This window comes from Hyaena hyaena, unplaced genomic scaffold, assembly GCF_003009895.1.
Source record: "Hyaena hyaena isolate Hyena2069 unplaced genomic scaffold, ASM300989v1 scaffold_103, whole genome shotgun sequence".
Taxonomy (NCBI): Eukaryota; Metazoa; Chordata; class Mammalia; order Carnivora; family Hyaenidae; genus Hyaena; species Hyaena hyaena.
The window spans coordinates 263,565-284,409 of NW_024080735.1; the positions used below are offsets into that span (position 1 = coordinate 263,565).

Genomic DNA, 20,845 nt, shown 5'->3' on the forward strand with positions numbered 1-20,845 from the left:
TCTACTTTTTCAATTAAACTAAGGGTAGATATGGAGTTGAGAAATTGTGTAAATCAGTTAAGATCTGAAAACTGTCTGAAAAGGGGGCGCCTGGGTAGCAAAGTCAGTTGAGCATCTGACTCCAGCTCAGGTCATGCTCTTACGGTTGGTGAGTTTGAGCCCCATAACGGGTTCTGTGCTGACAGTTCAGAGCCTGGAGCCTGCTTCAGATTCTGTGTCTCCTTCTGTCCCTGTCTCCTTCCCTCATTTGTGCTCTGTCTCTCTCTCCCTCTCTCTCTCTCTCTCCCTCCCTCTCTCTCTCTCAAAAATAAATAAACTTTAAAAAAAACTGTCTGAAAAGAATTGGAAAGTGACTTGACTTAGGAAGAGAAAGGGAATGCTGGTCAATCTCCAAGACTCATCTAAGTTAAACAGCAAATTTCCACATCCACATTATTTCCATATTATTTCCATGTTTTTTCCTCCAAAGCTCGAGAACTCAGGGGTAGAGAATATTGATAACTTGTCAATTACCATTGGAGCATTGGCAAAGCAGAAAGCCAAAAGATAAGAAAATTAAGGGTGCCAGTATAAAAGAAACAAAAATTTTCTGGCATGGGACTAAACAAATTATTTGGCTAATATGCCCCAAGGCACAGAGGATTAAAAGTGAATGCCCTTGTTTTGCCATCCTTGGTCTGTTTGACAATGGTTCACCATTTAATTTAGTTCTAGACTTGGGCTTGTTCTCCAATGGTTCTAACTGACAATCTGTTATTTTACCCTAGTAACAGTTAGAAGATGCCAGAGGCAAAGTAATTCACTTTCTAAGACATAAATAAAACTACCAAGGTAATCCTATAATAAGGTAGCAAATGTTTCATAAGGATTGTTTTCCTCCTAAGTTAGAACTCTGACTTACAAATATGATTTTTACAATTATAGCATATCCATGCAGTAGACCTTCTTTCATTAAATTGATATGTCACATTTCACACAAGACTCAATATATATCAATATACAAATATATGCTTCAACATGAAGATATTGGAGTGCTTAAAAGACGGTAGCAGTGATAGTTTAACACTCTGCTAATATAAATTAAATTGAATTTTGTGCTTGAATGATTTTAGATTATTTTTAATTAAACCAATGCCTTAAATTAATCCCATTAGTTCAGTTTTCAGGTTTATCATTTTCCTGCTCTTCCCAAGATACACTCATATCAATGAAAGAAAAGGAGCAGCTGCAATGAAGCAAGTGGTGTCAGAGGCCAGTGGCTAAAATTAGATTATCAATGACATTTACTTATCTGTTCACAGCTGAAAGGTCAATGGTACAATGTTTTCTCCTGAAAGGAGACACTTCCTCATCACTGAAATGCAGGCTTCTGTTATCAAGTTACATCCACATTACATCACTGAGTGGTAAAGCTGACCCAAAATAGAAAGTGAAACTATGTATGCTTTCTCTGTGAAGAGAAAAGCCAAGGAAAATATTAATACATAGGTTTGTTTCCATAAGATTATTTCGACTTGTGCCTTTCTTAATTCAGGTGAGCTTTTTGTCTAAGAGAAGTAGTAGCCCCAAAGGAGAAGAGGAAATAGAATGTATCTAGCATGTATCTCGCACAGCTTAGGTGTATACAGCAGTCTCTTAAAACGTTTTTCCTGATGTTTCGCTCCATTTATCTTCCAGAAAATCCACCGAGTGTGTGCATATACTTATACAATTCATGGAAACTTGTAAATACTACATCGATCATTTCCAGACATGCACTGCATCCCTTTTCTCCATCCCCACCCCCACCCCCCATGAATTATGAGGAGAGCACTTCTGTCCCAAAGCTACCCATTCCCACCTCTGGTCAGGAATGTCCATCACTGTGCAGGGCGAACATCCACACCGGGATGCACTGCTCTGGAAAGCCATCTTGCTTCTTCTGGCCCAGCACCACCAGCCCGCTCTTCCTAATGAGGCTCCAGAGGATGTCCATGTCCCGAGTCACACTACTGTCCGAGAGATCGAAGACACAGCCCTCCCGAGCCACATTGTCCTTCAGGATGATGACACCGTGTTCTTTCAAGCCAGCGCGGCACCGGGAAAGAAACGCAAGGAGGTCTCTGTCCGTCAGGTACCCTACAGGTGAGGCCAAGTAGATGGGGAAACAGGATGAAATGGTGGCAGATGGGGAGGGAGGAGAGTAGGAAGGTGGGAACGAATCAGGAGGCCATTGGTTGACTCATGCATGAATTGTTTAATAGCCTGAATTGCTCTGGTTGCCAGAGGCTTTGATAAGAGGACAGGTATCCCATTGGTAAAATAGATATTCTACCACCTGGTCTATCTACCTCACAGACATTAAATAAACTAATGCCTATCCCATGAGTCCCTGCCATTGTCTCCAGACAACCCAACTTTGTAATTACTGTTCTGTGTCTCCTAGACACACCCACTGAGACCAGTATCTAACTCACAGCTTTCTCATTTCCTGGGAATTTAAAATCCAAGAAAGTCCAGTTTTTGCCACTAAATGAGGATAAACTTTTTGACCCCACTTTGAAAAGTTTTTCAAGTACTTGGTTTTCTTTGCAGAGTTAGGTTGGTCCAAAGGCACTCCATCCCTAAGGATGGGAATTTTCAGGCTTGTGGCAGAGGATATTAGGGGAGATCATGGGGGGACAAGAGCTTCTCCATGATGCCTAAGGCTGGCTCACTATTCTTGGCACAACTACAACTAGATCTCCCTTAACGTCCTTGCTCCCTCTCCACAAATCCTCAAATTAGTCCCAAGTATTGTCTTCCTTCTCTGGGAAGGGGAGAAAGGCAGATGCAATTCCATGCAGGACTAACCAGAGACCCACTGAATCCAGATGACATCATATCTCCCCAGTGAGGGTGTAAATTCCTGCAGACTGTAGCAGTGGTAGCTTTCTACCTTGTCCCCGCTGACCTGCAGGTAGTTCTGGGCTTCGACAAGGAACGATTCCATCATGTCCACCAGTTCCACACTGTTGAATACGGGCAACAAGACATGCTTGCTGACCCTTCCTATTCCAGAGCCGCAATCCAAGGCACAGTCTGTCCCAGCTCTCCCGGGACCCTGCAGAAAGGTACCTTGTGGGATGCTTCAAGTACAGACATGCACCCTGAGTCTAGGACACTCCAGTTACTGCTTTAAGCCAACTTTATTTATGTCAATTTTCATATAAGAAAATGCACTATTTTAAATGTACCATTCAATGCATACAGGTGTGTACCCACTACTACAATCAATGCATAGAACATCCAATTACCTTTTTAAAAAAAATATCCAACATTGCTAGTTTTCACTTTCTTTGTTTTACCCAAATATAGGTCTTTAAAAGAATTTCAAAGTGAGATTTTAGAAAATAATGTCTTAAGTCTAAAAACTTGGTAATTTTCTCTTAGAAATGGGTTCATTGAAAGCCCTATCAAGTAAAATTTTATTAATTGTAAATTTGGGTCAAGCCCACAGCTAAATAGACCTGTGCAGTAGTTTATTGTTTTGTGAAAGAAAGTTAGGAAGGAAGGAAGGAAGGAAGGAAGGAAGGAAGGAAGGAAGGAAGGAAGAAAGGAAGAAAGGAAGAAAGGAAGAAAGGAAGAAAGGAAGAAAGGAAGAAAGGAAGAAAGGAAGAAAGGAAGAAAGGAAGAAAGAAAGAAAGAAAGAAAGAAAGAAAGAAAGAAAGAAAGAAAGAAAGAAAGAAAGAAGGAAAGAAAGAAAGAAGAGGAGAGGAGAGAAGGGAAGGGAGGGGAGGGGAGGGGAGGGAATGGAGGGAAGGAAGGGAAGGGAAGAGAGGGAAGGGAAAGGAAGGAAGGTAGGGAGGGGAGGGGAGGGAAAAGAAGAGAAGAGGGACAGTCTTACAGACAGAATTTTACTTCAAACCCACCACAATCCTCACAGCACATTCACATGGATAGAAGGTGTTTGCAGAAAGTCTCCTTATCTCTTTTAATGCTAGAAATTGTTTCCTGCCTTTGTAAGAGAAACTATATGATTTACTGTGTACAAAACCTCCTAAAATTGTTCTTATAAAGTAGGTCTGGGGGAGCCTGGGTGGCTCAGTCAGTTGAGCATCCAACTCTCTATCTTGGCTCAGGTCATGATCTCATGGTTCATGAGATCCAGCCCCATTTGGGGTTCTACTTTAATGGTGCAGAGCCTGCTTGGGATTCTCTCTCTCTCTCCCTTTCTCTCTGACCCTCCACCCCCCCTTCTCAAAATAAGAAAATAAAAATAAACTTTAAAAAATAATAAAAATAAAGTAGGTCTGTACACTAAATTGTACAGGTGAAGGAGGTGAAGGACAGATAGATGGTAGAGGGAAATCAGCCAGTGAAAACTTTCTCAAACTTACTTCTATAAAGTAATATATTCATGTGCACATATGCACATATATATGACCACTGAAACTCTGAGATATATATTGTTCAGTCTCTCTGTATTATCTGGTCTAAATTATTTGTCCATAATTGGGATGACTGCTAAATAGCTTTTGTGCCAGAAATTACAATAATAAGAGACTTCGATTGCCAATCGAGACCTTAAGGAGAAAGCCTACTCTTGTTTTCTCAGGAACTAAGGATTTAAGAAAAGGTTTGTCTAAGGATCAAGAGGTGAAGTTTGAGTGGAAGGAAACATCAAAAGTGCCGCTTCCTAGTCCACCCAAAAGGCCTTCTGTACAGCAATAAAGGTACAGAGAAGAACAAAAAGTGAAGCTATTTTGGCTTTTTTCCAAATGGAATCATAAGAAGCATGATTCATCAAGTGCTTATAGACAGAAGCTCTTTGCATCTGCAATAACTAACATCAAAACAATTCCACAAGACAATGATTACTCCCCAGTTTGAAGCTGAGGAAACTTTGGTTTCTACATCTAATGGCAGACCTCGGACTTGAACAAGGAACTGTGTGAATCCAAAGGCAGCTCTACCTCAGAGCTGCCCTCAAGCACCAACTCTGATCCCCTTGGTAGTAGCTGTCCAATGCTATCCTGAAAAAAATTCTAAGGCTTCACTGAGACTGAGCAGGAAAGAGTTCTGTGGTTGTCTAGTGATGTCTCCCTTGAGTATGGGAAAGGGAGGTGGTGGTACCCATGCCACGTGTTTGCCATTCCTACTTAGCCTACGCCACCCCCCTCATTCAAATATTATGACATATAAACTAAACTAATTCAGAAAAAAAAAAGACCTAGGCTAAAGGCTTATGCTGTGAGCACCATAAAGAAAATACCCTTTAAGTAAATCCACACCATAAACAAGATGGAGAGAGTATAGAAAAATTATTTTAGGCTACTGAAAATGTTAGTAGAAATTTGTATACTCAGAGATTATTACTACAGATTTTTCTTATCATTACTTGGCCTTAAAGTCTCTACGGATCATGTCGTTCACATTATTGTAGCAAGTGGCTTTAGAATTAGAACAATAGAAGGGTAAGGGCACCTGGGTGGTTCAGTCGGTTAAGCCTGTGACTACAGCTCAGGTCATGATCTCACAGTTCGTGCTCTGCGCTGAAAGCTCAGAGCCTAGAGCCTCCTTCGGATTCTGTGTCTCTCTCTCGCTCTGCCCCTTCCCTGCTTGCTCTCTTTCTCTCTCTCTCAAAATAAACATTTTTAAAAAAGAACAATAGAAGGATAAAGCAAAGAGGGCTCAGACACCTATGCCAGAGGATTTTAAATTAAAATAGCTGACCTCCTTTTTTTCAACGAACAAATAAACATGAAAGTTGCCCTCATTAAAGTGAGGCAGGGCCTCAACTGCTCACGCTTCCTGTCATTCTCCCAATAAGAACTTGAAGGATCTCAGCAAAACCCTAGGGTTCTTAAAGCACTCATGTCTAATGTCCCTACTTTTTCACACCAAGAAACTGAGGCTCAGAGAGGTGAAATGTTTGAAATAGAATTCCCTTGAACATTCTCACCCTCTGATTTGTATTTTTCACCAATTTAGATGTGTGTTATTTTACTATAGTTGCTTTTGAAACAATGTTCATTTACAAATCTGGAAAGGTACCTTTCACCCAAATTCTGTGTCCTGCTCACCTCTCACCACTATTGCTTGGTCATATTTATTCCATTCCACGGCATATGGCTGCCACTGCCTCCCATATTCTTTCTCTGTCTGTGAGTCACATGCAGCTCGGATGGGAAGGGGCTTTAAAGACTAATCTCAGGGACATCACCTGCCTCCTAGACATCATGGCTGCCCTTATTGAAATCTGATGTCCTGTCATGAATGTGACAGAACCTATGTACGAGGTGTGGTTTCAAAAAAAGACGTTTTGTTATTTTCATTGTCATTTATGGTGTTGTCTTCATACTTATGGATTCATATAAAATAGTAAAATATTCTTGGGAATATGTTGTTAGTTTTGATCCTGCCTATATATATATTTTTGAAGGACATCATTCTAAGTTCATCCAGTGGGGTTTAAAACTTAAAAAGAAGTGCTGAATGCCACTGTAAAACCATGAAATATAACAAATTAGGCCCAGAGTTTTTAATCATCCAATTTCTGAGAAATGTCAATAGATAAATACCATCAAATACTGATTACTTTTTAGAAATTGACACTTCCCCCCACAATAGAAAGCTAAAACTGAGGACCGTACCATTGAAATCACCTTGGTATCACTTGTTTATTTGCTAAAGTAAACATAAATGCAGCAAGTTCAAACACCTTTTCTCTCTATCCCGTGTCACTTAGTGTTGAAAGGAAAGCAAAACTTTAAATTAAACAATCTGCCTTTTCCAAGTTGACATAAGGATAAATCATGTCAGATACTCATATTCCATAACTCCTTGTATCTTGACCTGGATACTAATTTAGCAGATTATTGAGGTCAAAATACAAAAATATCATTTCTTTAAAAAGACTATTTATACTTAGAGGTCACGGTTCCACAATGAGCCTTGTCTCCTAAGAAGGACTCCTTATATTTGTTTGAAAAGAGCAGGCTCCTCTTTTCCAACATAAATATGCAAGCACAAGGCTGCTTCCTTTTCCAGGTCCATGGGTGTGTGTATGGGCTCTGTCTGACCAGTATCCCTGTGGTCAGCTTGGCCCTCCGCATGGAGTGACAAGACAGCTGGATTAGTAACTAAGCTTCTGAAATGCACTGGGATCAAAGTCAGCCTCACCACGAGGCAAGCAGAAGGGAGAGCTTTCGGCCAGACTGGAGGAGAAGTGAGGTCTGTGGTATACACACACACACACACACACACACACTCACACTCACACATGCACAGAGAGAGAGAGAGAGAGAGAGAGCAAGGATTTTTCTGCTTCATGAGACAAATGGAAAAAATATGTCGTGGTTAAGAGTAGAGCATCTGGTGTCAGACAGACCTGGCTGGGCTTCCGTACCAGCTCTGTCTCTTACCCGCTGCATGACCTTGACGACTTATTTAATGTCTCCAAACATCAGTTTCCACAACTGTAAAATATACAGAGAATAATAGTACTTACCTTCCAAAATTCTTTTGAAAGGTAATCAAGACAACCCTTCTAAATGCTTAGTAGAGGGGCTATCTCAGAAAAAGCACCCCATGAAATCAGTCAGCGATGGTGATTTAGAAATACTCCAGGTTATCCTGACCTATAAACATCCATGGCCATCATCTCCAGCTTCATAGGCCTTCGTGGCCATGGCTGGTGTTCGGATACATCTGCTCCAATGGGTGCTGCATCCTAATCTAATTTCTCCACTTGGACACTCGGTGTTCCGGGAGGTTGGATGTGAACTGAACCTCACCTCAACACTAGGCATAATTGTGATAGTGTGCTTGAAAACCTAACTCAAATATTTATAATATTATAATGCTTCCCTTATCAGGATAAAATGGGCTCCAAATTTCAAACAGACAACTTCCAAATGAATTGGAATGAAACCCGTTTGCCAATTAGGACTTTGTCTTCAGTAGGACAGCAGCTTTGTGGTGTCGGCAGCTTTATTAAGTCTATTCTAGCAACTAAGTCAAGTTCCTGAAACTAATGAATGCATTTTATGAAAGCCTGTTATTAATTTTTAAAATTTTTATTTATACTTGAGAGACAGAGAGAGACAGAGTGTGAGGAGGGGAGAGGTAGAGAGAGAGGGAGACACAGAATCTGAAGCAGGGTCCAGGCTCTGAGCAATCAGCACAGAGCCTGACATGGGGCTCAAACTCACAAACTGCGAGATCAAGACCTGAGCCAAAGTCAGAAGCTTAACTGACTGAGCCACCTACACACCCCTGAAGCCTGTTATTATAGTAGTAGCAATAAATTATATTTATTGGGTAATAATTATGCATAACAAAGCAACACTTAATACACATTAACCTATTGGATCTTGACATTATCCTATGAGGTAGGTTCGATGGTTATGCCCTAGTCACAGGTGAGAAAACCGAAGCTCACAGCATTTAAGGAACAATTACAATATACATATAAGGAACAATATATAAGATTGCTTATATATTAAATAGAAGAACCTAATGACTACAGAGCTGAAGATTATGGCCCCTACACTATACTGTCTTGTCTCCATCTGACAGGGAAGTAAAGAAGCAGTTTCACCCAACACCAGAGCTACAAAGAGATCACATTCTTTCAAGGCAAAGTCTGAACTACATATTAAATAATATAAAAAAATTCTGCTGTACTTCTCATTTTGAAACCAAGCATAGGCATGCATTTCCTTACTATATTGAATTTGTATTGCAGGAAATCAATAAATTGCCCCAAGGTCCCAAATGGCATGATCTCTCATCAGTCATCTGGGTGTGAACTGTTTCATCTATAAGACTGTAAAAGAGATGTCTTCTTAAAATCCAAATTGTAATATCAGCACTGCTAGTGCACCTTCTCCTGAAGCATGAGAGACTAGCTGATACTAGGATGGTGAAAGGCCAAGTGGGATAAACCAGTGGTTTGATGCGACCCATCCTTTCTGAACATCTTAAAAGAGGCTTTCAGGCTAAACTCTTGGCTGAGCCATATGGCTTTAATATGACTTAAATGACCACACAGAAGCACGTGAGCTCAATGTTTGCAAGGACTTTGCTTCCTCATCAAGTTGCAGTTGGATAACTCACCCCAACAAATTTCCTGAGAAATTCCCGAGAAGCCTGGATATCTGGGATGGACAGTTCAATGAAATTTCCCATCATACCCTCTTCTGTAGCTGGTACTTCTTGATAGAAAAGCTTAGCTCTGGCATAGAACTGCATCTCACCATTGATGACTTGACTTGTTAAAGCATACAGTTTCACTGCAAATGAAATATTAATATTTATTAATATGTATATGACAGAACAAATTCAATCTTATCATACATTGAATTGCTTCTCAGAAGCCTGCAGATTTGTGACATGATGGAAAGGGAAGTCAGAAGATCTGGGTTTGAGTTCTGGCTCAGTGACTGACTCCATATGTAACCTTGAGAAAACTTCTTAACCCTTCTTATCTTTAGGTATCTCATGCATAGTGGCATTTTCATGACTTAATAACCCTATAGTTCAATGAAACTTTAGCTTATTACTGTATTTTTGAAAGTTTAGTAGGATAAAGAATGTCACACGGGAGCCTGGGTGGCTCAGTCAGTTAAGCATCCAAGTCTTGATTTTGGCTCAGGTCATGATCTCATGATTCGTGGGCTTAAACCCCACTATGGGCTCCTTGCTGAGCATGGAGATTGCTTGGGATTCTCCCTCTCCCTCTTTTTCCCTCCCATGCTCTCTCTCTCAAAATAAATAAATACACTAAAAAAAGAAAGAATGTCCCAAGTCTCACGGTGAGTTGTATCTTTGAGCTCCAAGTGTTTTATGAGAATTAATTGTTAATCCTTACTTCTAATCACAAAGTACATTTGAGGTAGCTGTGTTTTCACCTCTCTTTTAATCAACTCATACTGAAATATCTCTATGTACCAACATTACCAAAAATGTGCTTAAGCTCTATCTTCTGAAAATAAAATAATAAAAAAATATGTAATATTTATTGAGCAACTATTCTGCAGCAGGCAGTGTGCTAGGCACATTCACATATAATATGTCACTTCATTATTTTATACACCATATGAGGCATTATTTTAAGACTTTTTTTGAAAACCATATGTTCTAATTTCTGAGAGATAAATGTGTATACATTTAAGTGATTTTTGTAGATGAAAATACACCTCTTTGAGAATAAAACAGTCTCATTAGAGGACATTCAGGAGGAAATGGTAGAGATTAAATGGATGAAAAGAAGGAATTTCTGGTTCAAGATTGTAGGCTGAATGCATTTGTCTCTCCTCTGTCCCCATATTTTCCCCAAATTGTTTTAATAAACTCAACACATAACAGTGAAGAAAATGAGAGGAGGGGCCACCGGTGGATTCATGATTTTAACAAATGTCTGGAAGACAAAAAAGCAGATGGAACAAAGCCAAAAAGTTTGCAGCCTCAGATGGGTTGCAAAAGGAAATAAGAGTTAATCAAAAATCTATACACAAGCCAACCAGTGAAAAGATAAATGCACCCTCCCAAAAGCAACTGGCAGCACAGCTATAATCCTGGTTAAGGAAGGATCTTCTCTTAAAAAAAAAACCAAACCCCCCGAAAAAACAAAACCAAAAACATTAATGGCCTAAGTAGACCTAAACCAGTGAGCATTAGGAAGGACCCTGGAATACCACATATTTTATCATAGAAAAGACTCTAAGCATCACATTCACTCACACAGATGAGGCTTTGGTAAGATCTACCTACTTGTCATCTTTTCTATTCAAGGGAGACATACATACCAGAAGAAACCTTCTCCATTACCTAGAATCATTGACCCTGTTCTTTATTCCTAACTGTGGATAAACAATGATTTCCAAACACATTGGGGTAAAATGGCAGTCTGAAAGAAAAAGAGAGATAAACGATCAGAAATGACCCCAAAGGAAATAGAAATAACTCAAGAAATGAATGAGAATTTGAACCAAAACTAAACAGAAAATTCACATATCTTTGGAGAGATATGTGAACTGGTGCATCCATAAATCAAAGAAGATGCCAAGAAAGTGATAATTCAAAGAAAAACAAAGACATCCTAGAAATTAAAGTTAAAAAAATTTTAATGTTTATTTATTTTTGAGGTGGGGAAGGGCAGAGAGAGAGGGAGACACAGAATCTGAAGCAGGCTCCAAGCTCTGAGCTGTTTGCACAGGGCTCAATATGGGGCTTGAACTCACGAACCAGGAGATCATGACCTGAGCCAAAGCTGGACATTTAACTGACTGAGCCACCCAGGAATCCCAGCTATAAATTAAAGTTTTGATTACCAAACTTTGGAATAAGACTTTGAGTAAATTTGTCAGGACATGAGCAAAAAGACAGATATGGAAAACAGAGGTAAAAAGATTAGAGACAAAAAGACTTAATTGAGGAGGCTCAAACATCAAGTCAATTAGAAGTCTCAATGACAGAGAAATGGAAGGAAGAAAATTATTAAAGAAATAATAAAAGAAAAATTTCCAGAGCTAAAAGTGTTGTAAGATTCAACAAGTTCTGAGCAGCATGGATATAATAATAATAATAATAATAATTAAATAAATGCCACATTTACACAAGTCCTTAGGAAATTTCAAAACACAAAGAGTAAGAAGTAGATGATCTTAAAGTCATTTAGAGAGGAAAAGGTGCTTGACCTTCAAAGAGGGTTGCCAGATTTAGTTAACAAAAATATGACACACACAATTAGTTTTTAATTTCAGATAAACAACAGATAATTTCTTAGTATAAGTATGCTTAAAATATTTCATATTGCATGAGACATACTTATACTAAAAGTTTTTTGTTGATTATTTTAAATTTAAATTTATCTGGAGTTTTATATTTTACCTAGCAACTCTATACTCAAAGGACTAGAGTTAGGCTGATAACACAAATCTCATTAAAAACATTAGAAAACAGGGGCACCTGTCTGACTCAGCCAGTAAAGCATGTGACTCTTTTTTTTTTTTTTATTTTTTTACAAATAGTTTATTGTCAAATTAGTTTCTACATAACACTCAGTGCTCATCCCCAAAGTGCCCTCCTCCATGCCCATCCCCCCTCCCCCCCACATCCATCAGTCCTCAGTTTTTGTCAGCATTCAAGAGTCTCTCATGGTTTGCCTCTCTCCCTTTCCCCCACCATTTCCGCCCTTCTTCTCCCCCTTGTTCCTCCGTCAAGTTCCTCCTAATCCTCCTATACGTGCAAACATATGATATTTGTCCTTCTCTGCCTGACTTATTTCGCTCAGCATAACACCCTCAAGGTCCATCCATGTTGCTACACATGGCCAGATTTCATTGTTTCTCATTGCCATGTAGTATTCCATGGTATAGATAAACCACATCTTCAAAACGGGAGGTATCACCATCCCAGACTTCAGCCTCTACTACAAAGCTGTCATCCTCAAGACAGTATGGTATTGGCACAAAAACAGACACATAGACCAATGGAACAGAATTGAGAACTCAGAAGTGGACCCAAAAGTATACAGCCAACTGATCTTTGACAAAGCAGGAAAGAATATCCAATGGAAAAAAGACAGCCTTTTTAACAGATGGTGTTGGGAGAACTGGACAGCAACATGCAGAAGAATGAAACTAAAGCATGTGACTCTTGATCTCAGGGTTATGAGTTTGAGTCCTATGTTGGGTGTAGAGATTACTTAAAAATAAAATCTTTAAAAACAAAGAAGCAATGCTATCAATATTCTTAGGGAAAAATATTTTGAAGCTAAAACTTAATACCCAATCACACTGTGAAAGAATTCACCTCCCATGGAGTCATTCTTCAGAAGCTTGTTGAAGCCATATTCCAGCCCAATGAGGGTTAAAATGAAAAGAAAATATATGCTGAAAGACAATGAAAATAATCCAGGACTCCAATGAACGAAATTCCCAAATGACAGATACTTATCGGATTTAGAAAGTTTTTATTACAACAGAAACTATAGGCTTCAGAAACATAAGTTCATCCAGAATAAGAATGCATTGGATTCTGGGCAATAGACAGAATAGATAAGAAGCAAGGAGACATTTGTGATATTCTAAAGAAGACATATTTTTAATCTCAACCATCACAAATAAAAGACAAGTGAAAACTCCAAGCAAAATACGTAACAGTACAAAAATGTTATGATCAGGACATAAAGCAAACCAAAATAGACATGATTGCCAGTAGAAAGAAAAGAGAATAAGAAAGAGAGAAAAGATAATCTATTTAAGCTTAACTAGAATCATTTTTCTTCAGCTAACATCAAGACTGTGAAATTGGACTAATGTACTATTTGGCTCTGGATTAAATAACAATGAAATAGTCCCAAACTGTGATTTTAGAAGTTAAAAATCCAACAAACACCAATTATATTAAATACTCCATTATAATACATTCCATCTATGGACTTACATCAGTATTTTCCAACTCAAAAACTTTGGAGCCATGAGTTTACTGAAAGGGATATAAGAATCAGTTCCAAAGTACATCATTTCTAGAGACTGATAATATTATACCCTATATCTCCTACATATATTAACTGTTATATATAGATTGTTTTTTAAAAATACAAATCTTCTAAATGTATTAAATATATAGGTGCTTTTTGCCATTTTAGACACATATTAGCAACTGATTGAGAAAATACAACATTAAAAGGAGAGCTCATGTTCAGAACATTGGGAACTATTAACCTACACCAATCTCCCTTCTCTAGCACTTAGTAAAGTGTTGTGTAAACACCAGGTGGCCCAATAAATTCAACGCGGATGACAAAAATCAAGCATAACCATCCCAATAGCATGACTGCTCCAAATTCTTTGGTAAGTCTCAGAAAACCAGGCTGAAAAATCACAGCTCATAGAGTCTTTCCAGAGCTGGATGCTACCTGGGATCACAAGCAAGCCACACAGCCCAGGAGTTTCCTTGATCCAACCAAAGCAGCCAAGCAGCCACACTCATCATCACTTGCTTAAGTCAACTAGTTGGTGAAGTCTATTAAAAACCTTAATCTGGAAATGAGAATGGTTCATTATGCCAGCAACAGTTAGACCACAAGTGAATGCCAAGCCCAGCAGGGGTCAGTCTCAATAGGTAGGTTTTTATGGTTATGGGCTTGAGTTCTCATTTTCACCTAATTGACAGGAGCGTTTCACTAAAACGATATATGAGGTGTCATGGCCGGCCCCAGGTTCTCCCCTCCTGATAACTCCCACAATGGTGCAAGTTGACTCAGATAAGGCAATCAGTCATCAGCCTGTGCCTTTTTACTATAGAAATACATCTAGCAGCTCATTCTTGTAGGGTTGTAATGTCTCTGTGAAACTTGGGGTAGTCTAAGAGAGAGTTCTTTTTTTTTTCCTTTCATAGTTTATTGTCAGGTTGGTTTCCATATAACAAACACCCAGTGCTCATCCCAGCAAGTGCCCTCCTCCATGCCCATCACCCCCTTCCCCCTCTCCCCCACCAAGACAAAGTTCTTGATATAGTTCTATTCATTCTTGATATGATACGGTGCTTATTTCTTGACCTACATTATGGATTGACCTCCCAAGAATTTTGCACTGGTTTCCTTGCTACAAAAAGGAAAGTAGAACACAAGTTGATTGGCCCTGAAGACTTTAGATCTCGTGAACTCTCTAAGGAAAATTTTGTTAATAGCTAAGTGCTTCCATCTGCGAATATCTTCTTGTCTTTTCATTTCCTTTATATTCCTTTTTGTTCCTCTAAATGGTTGGTTATAATTATTTTCAACTTCATTCCAGATGGTAGAGCTGTTTGTCAACTGAAAATGTATCGGAGAGGATAGGTAGGCTAAGTTTAGACATTTAGTTTGAAATGATCTGAGTTAGGATATTGGATCATGCTTACCTTTTACTTATAAGCAAACAAAACAAAACCTCAATTAGAAGATACCCTTATGAAGGATAAGACCTCCCATAAAAGAAATGTGCAGATGACTACTTCCCAGTTTAGCTATTAAAGAATTAAAGATAAAAATGAAAGGAAGGAAGGAAGGAAGGAAGGAAAGAAGGAAGGAAGGAAGGAAGGAAGGAAGGATGGAAGGAAGGAAGGGAGGGAGGGAGGGAGAGGGAAAGGGAGGAAGGGAGAAAGTATCCAGGTACCATGGAATATTATTCAGCATAAAAAAGAAGGAAATCCTGCCATTTGAGACCACACGGATAGACACTGAGGGCATTATGCTAAGTGAAATAAGTAAGACAGGGAAAGACACATACCATATGATCTCACTTGCATGTGGAATCTTCAAAAACCTGAACTCCCATCCATTTTTTTTCACCAGCAAAGCAGATGGGAAGTAGGACTTTATCAGTGTTTCTGGTGGAATCCAAAGGTCTGGTGTGCCAGAATGCTATCACTGAGTCTCCGAATTATCCTGAGGGGCCCTGTAGGTTTGATTTGCTCCCTGAATGCTTTAGGCATTTGGTATTTCTTGTCTCTAAAATAATGTCTCTAAAATGTCCTAAAAACGTTTTATTGGGATGTTTCCCTTTCAGCTGAAGACTAGTTCAGTGTTTCTTAATTATTTTCAGGCTTTAACGCAAATGAGGTAACCAAAGGGAGGGCAGGAGGGACAACACACTTTTCCCACCACACATCACATCCCTACTCACTTGGCTGATGTCTTCCCAACTCTCTATTACTTCCTGAGTGTCCTACCTCAACTGCTGTCTCATTTGAGAAGGCCAAAAGTCAGACTGAGATAGTGGGGACAGATTTCTGCTAAGAATATCATCGGAGGAGTCAGAAGCTGATTCAGGAGTCCCCATAGCTCCTCCGCACCTGTGTGGCATCCTGCGGGGGTCTCTGTCACTCCGCTCCCACATTCCACGAAAACTATCTGTGTGGATCTCCCTACCCTGAATTCCTTAGGATAAAGTTATACCTTACTTGTCTTTGCAACCCCAGCACCTACCATTATGCTTAACACATAGTAGGCATCCTTTGAACATTCACTGACTAAATGAACATTGTCTCACTTTTTGTCCTTCGAGTAACACACAGGTTCAACAAAGTAGAAAGGGAAAAGCTGACATAAGTGACACAAGTTACAGTTTTGATATAGTTTGTAGGATATCTTTCTAATTCCTAATTAGGCATACCCGTGAAATAAGAAAACAGTAACTATCATTGATCACACATGGAGTGTGTCCTGCCTATGCTAAGCGTTTATGTCTAACTGAACAGGTGAGAGAGATGTTATTATCTATGGAAGGGCACAAGGCAGCCTGAGGTTACCTAAATTGCCCAAGATCGAGTAGCTACTGAGGACACAACTGAAACTTAAATCTAGGTCTATTTTTTAAATGTTTTAAAATGTTTGATTATTTATTCTTGAGAGAGAGAGAGAGAGAGAGAGAGAGAGAAAGTGCAAGTGAAGGAGGTACAGAGAGACAGGTAGAGACAGAATCCGAAGCAGGCTCCAGGCTCTGAGCTGTCAGCCCAGAGCCTGAGGCGGGGCTCAAACTCATGAACCATGAGATCATGACCTGAGCCCAAGTCGCATGCTTAACCAACTGAGCCACCCAGGCTTCCCTAAACCTAAGTCTATTTAAACCCCAAGCCCATATCTCATCCATCTCATGCTGTGTATCTGAAAGTCAGCTATATAAAAAGGAGAATTATCTGGTTCTCCATTTCTTTAAAGGGAAAAATAATCTCACAACCTTGCAAAGGGAACAGTAAAGATTTGAACAACGCATCACTGTTCAGGGGGTTGTACGGCAATGCAGGCCACAGGGGTGAAATCAATTTGAAAAATGCCATTGGTTATATGCTGAGTTTTATTTGGCAGTCCCACGTGTCTTACAGGAAGTGTTTTTATTAACCCTAGCTTTTAATTGTGATGGCAAAAAGGTGACCGTTGTTATCAATTTCCTCCTCAGGGACTTACTCTTCTAGAAAGGGTAAAGGATGGGTACTAAGAACCGATGGACACCTCCCACGCACCAGGCACTGTACTACACACTTTCCTATCATTTCCTCCCACATTCTCTCTTTTAATCCTCACAATAATAACCCAAAACTGAGATTATACTCATCTTTTTGCAGGTGAGTGATGAGGGACTCAGAATGCTTTAGTAATTTAATATCACACAGAAACGAAGGGTCACAGCCAGGTCCCACCACTCCCCTATTCTGCTGAACTCTGTGGAGCCACTGCTCTAAATGCGAAGTTAGGGGGCACCTGGGTGGCTTAGTCGGTTAAGCGTCCGACTTTCACTTAGGTCATGATCTCGCGGTTCGTGGGTTTGAGCCCCGCGTCGGGCTCTGTGCTGACTGCCAGCTCAGAGCCTGGAGCCTGTTTCAGTCTGTGACTCCCTCTCTCTCTGACCCTCCCCTGCTCACGCTCTCTCTCTCTCTCTCTCTCCTAGAAATAAATAAAACATTTTAAAAAAATAAATAAATAAATGCGAAGTTAGACTAAGACTTGAACAAAGTGCAGGAGTGCTAGACTCTTGCTCAATATTTAATAAATATTCAGTGACTTCTGTGTACTTGGAAATACACTGGGGAGTAGCGCTAGAAGAATTACTGAGTGGCTCACTTATAGGAACATCTTCACCAGCCCTTGCATAAGCCTCCTCGAGCCTTGATATACAAACTGGAGATGTATATATAATTGTCTTCCTATTTACTTCCCATCTGTTCGCAAACAGCCACCTTTGGAAAATCCATTCGCTCCAAGCCCCCAGCCGCACCTGCGGCCTGCCCATGTTGTTGATTATCTCAGTAGAAAGCCAATGCTCTTCACAGCCTAGGTTTTATGTTCCTGTTAAATCAAAAGATGTGGTAAAACTTATATTACTGCCCACTTAACTGAAGTTGCAATTTTCATTGTGAGGCAGCATGATTTTGAGGTTCAAAAAAGGCAGATTTGGAGTCAGACTGCCTGGGTCCTAATCCCGCTCCACCACCCAGAGCCACATGACCTTCAGCAGATTACTTAACTCCTCTGTGCATCAGTCCCTCAGATATAAGGTGGGGACATAACAGTGCCACCTAAAAGGCACATTGTCAGCATACACTGAGATAATACATGCAAAACACTTAGAACAGCAATAGGCTTGCTCCCATTCCTTCCTGAAGAAGGCTGTATTCAGCAGCATAGCTACGCCTTCACTGGAGATTTTTAGTATGCACGCTCTTGCTTCTCCACTAATTTCTGAAGCTAACCGAGGATCTTTCAGCAAATGTCCCAATGACTGAAGGTCCCTGCATAGTGTGCTATAAGGGACTGGCTACCTAAGGTGGGCAGTTAGAGAGAGGAAGGAAACAAGAAATCAAAGAGTCCAGTTAGCGGCCATCCTTCCCATAATTACCCTCAACAACAAACTCTCTGTGTAGACCCTACAGTAGCCATTCCTTAACCTTTTAGCAAAGGGGCTTTATTTCCATTTCTATGAAGTTTGAAGTCATCAAAAGGAGGGGAAGCCAATTCCAAAACCCTGAGTGGAGCTGGGGAGGGAGAACATCTACTGGCTAAGTTTTTGTTTCAAACAAAAAAGCTTAATACCCACTGCTGCCTGGAAAGTCTCATATGGTGAGCTCAGCTTATCATCTTTGGTGACGCCTATTCTAAGGAAGACTAGATGGTGACATTAAAAGAGGCCTGGCTCTAAGAAGAAAAAGAAAAAAAAAAACCCAGAAACAAAATGAATCCTTATTGAGCATTGACTATTTTCTCATTTAATCCTTCCAAATGCTCTGTGGTTTTCAGAAAAATGATGTTCAGAGACTTCAGTAATTTGCATTCACTTTGGTGACTTCTCTCTTGGTAGCGGTGCCAGAATTTGAACTCAAGACTTTAGTGACATGCAATTAAGTATTACTAATGAAACATTTAATCTGTTGTGAGCAAATATTGATCGAGTTCTTTCTCTGTGTCAAGAACAATGGTAAATGCTGACCATATAGATAAAGAAGAGGACAAAAATAAGTGAGTGTCTACTGTCATGGAGCCAGAGCCACTGATGAGACCAGAGGGTGGAACAGAGAATAGACCCTGTGTCCAACCCAAAGCAGAAAATTTTCATTTTTTCCTGTTTTATATTGGGCTTCCATGGAAGACTTTGCCAACATGTTTGTCTTTTATTAATCATTTTTAAAAGATTGGAAATCATTGATAAACCATCAGCATATTCAAAGAAGAGAAAAATAAGTAATTTTTCTTATTCTCTTAAACGAGAATGATTCTATTAGATAAAAAAAAAAAAGGAGGAGGGACTTAGACCAAACATAAATTATAGTCTACTTGTCCCCAATGAATTTTCATCTGATTTTCAAGTGATACTGAAAAGATTCCTTTTTAATTCACCTTCAGCTATGTTCAGGGGGGTGTTCCTTTTTCTCTCTAGTAATTATTTTTAAAATTTGGGAGCCATCTGCCCCTTAGTGAGTATCTTAGTAATTGTAATTGATATCTTTCTCCAGACTACTGTAGCTAAGGCCACCAAACTACTGTTATTAAGATGGGGTCTCAAGATACTCAAGAATTATCTCCAGAAAAACAATGCTCTGCTAGTGTGTGGAGCAACCAGAACATTCTCACCTTCCAAATGGACTGCTCTCATTTCTTCCATTCGGATACAAATGAGATGCATGACACATCCTAAAAGAATTACTTATGGGCAGTGTGATCTACCAGAAAGAGCCCCAGTCTTGGGTTCTTGCTTTGGTATCTAGATGAACTCTGTCTAGATTAGATCCCGTCATCTCTGATTCTCTTTTCCCCGCTTGAAAAAATAAGATGGGGGGGTGAGGGTGGAGGTGCAAAGGTGGGAGGGAAAAAATAATGCTACTTTCCTTTCTATCCCACGTGTGGCTGTGAGGATCAAATAAAATCATAAATAGGGAAAACTTTTAAGAAATGTTGTAGAAGTATCAGATGAAAGTATTTGTATGTCTAGAATTAAAGATCCCTTCAGAAAAGGATTTATAAAAAGAAAGATCTGGTAGGCTGCTGGCATCTAGTTTCTGGAAAGCAATACAAAGAAGTATGTAGTTCCTACGATGTCTGGAAACCCTGGCTGCATCAAGGGCACAATGGGGCTTTGAGACAGCCTTAAGAAAACAGACTGGGGCTGATACATACTGATTGTGCTTTCACTGGGGGAAAATATAAATCAAAGAGGGACACTTCACTCTTTAATCGCCAGTTATTTCCTCTTCAATGCTGTTAAGAGTTCCTTGAAGGAACCACTTTCACAGAGGCTGAGAAAAGTAGTGTAGACAAACCGATAAGCTTTTTATTACCCTATTGTCTAATTCCCTGAAAGCTAGAGGAAATAACAAAAATGGAGACAGACCACTGCCCCCATTTTTTTTCTTAATATTCAAAAACCAAACTAAAATTTTCTCCTTTTAGGCTATTATTGTGACTCAGGAAAGCCAGAAAGGATTGTATGTGGAGTGTAGGCTCCTACACACACACACAAACACACACACACACACACACACACACACACACACACACACACACACCTTGATCTATCCTGGTTTAGTTTTTCTTTTGAACTCTTAATTGATATACTACCGCATTAATGCTCTCATCTTTGTGTTACCTAACCTACCCTCATCTTGATTTTTCTAGATATTAAAAATGTCCTCTAAAATGCAGGAAGTGAATTTCTGTAAGCCTGATACTCAGGCAAACCAGCACCCCAGGAAGCAAATCATAGCAGCTGAGGGTGCATGGAAATCCCAAAGTAGAGGCCTGACGTGCCAGGCAGCACCCAATCTTTGCGCCCTGCAAGAAAGAATGCCATTGGAGCATGTAAGCCCACTGACGTTGGTGGTGGGTTTGTTTTATCTGAAAAACGTT

At 39.7% G+C, this 20,845-nt stretch overlaps 1 protein-coding gene across 1 annotated transcript in view; it reads right to left on the reverse strand.

Annotated features, from left to right (window-relative positions):
* Window positions 1–1,846: 1,846 nt before the first annotated feature.
* METTL11B (methyltransferase like 11B) overlaps window positions 1,847–20,845 on the reverse strand; it is a 71,587-nt gene continuing 52,588 nt past the window's right edge. The window contains exons 5-7 of the mRNA XM_039235862.1: window positions 9,082–9,257; window positions 2,833–3,082; window positions 1,847–2,118 (exon numbers count right to left, since the gene is read on the reverse strand). Of these exons, the coding sequence (XP_039091793.1) occupies window positions 1,847–2,118; window positions 2,833–3,082; window positions 9,082–9,257 (698 nt within the window). The remainder of the gene's footprint in view (window positions 2,119–2,832; window positions 3,083–9,081; window positions 9,258–20,845) is intronic.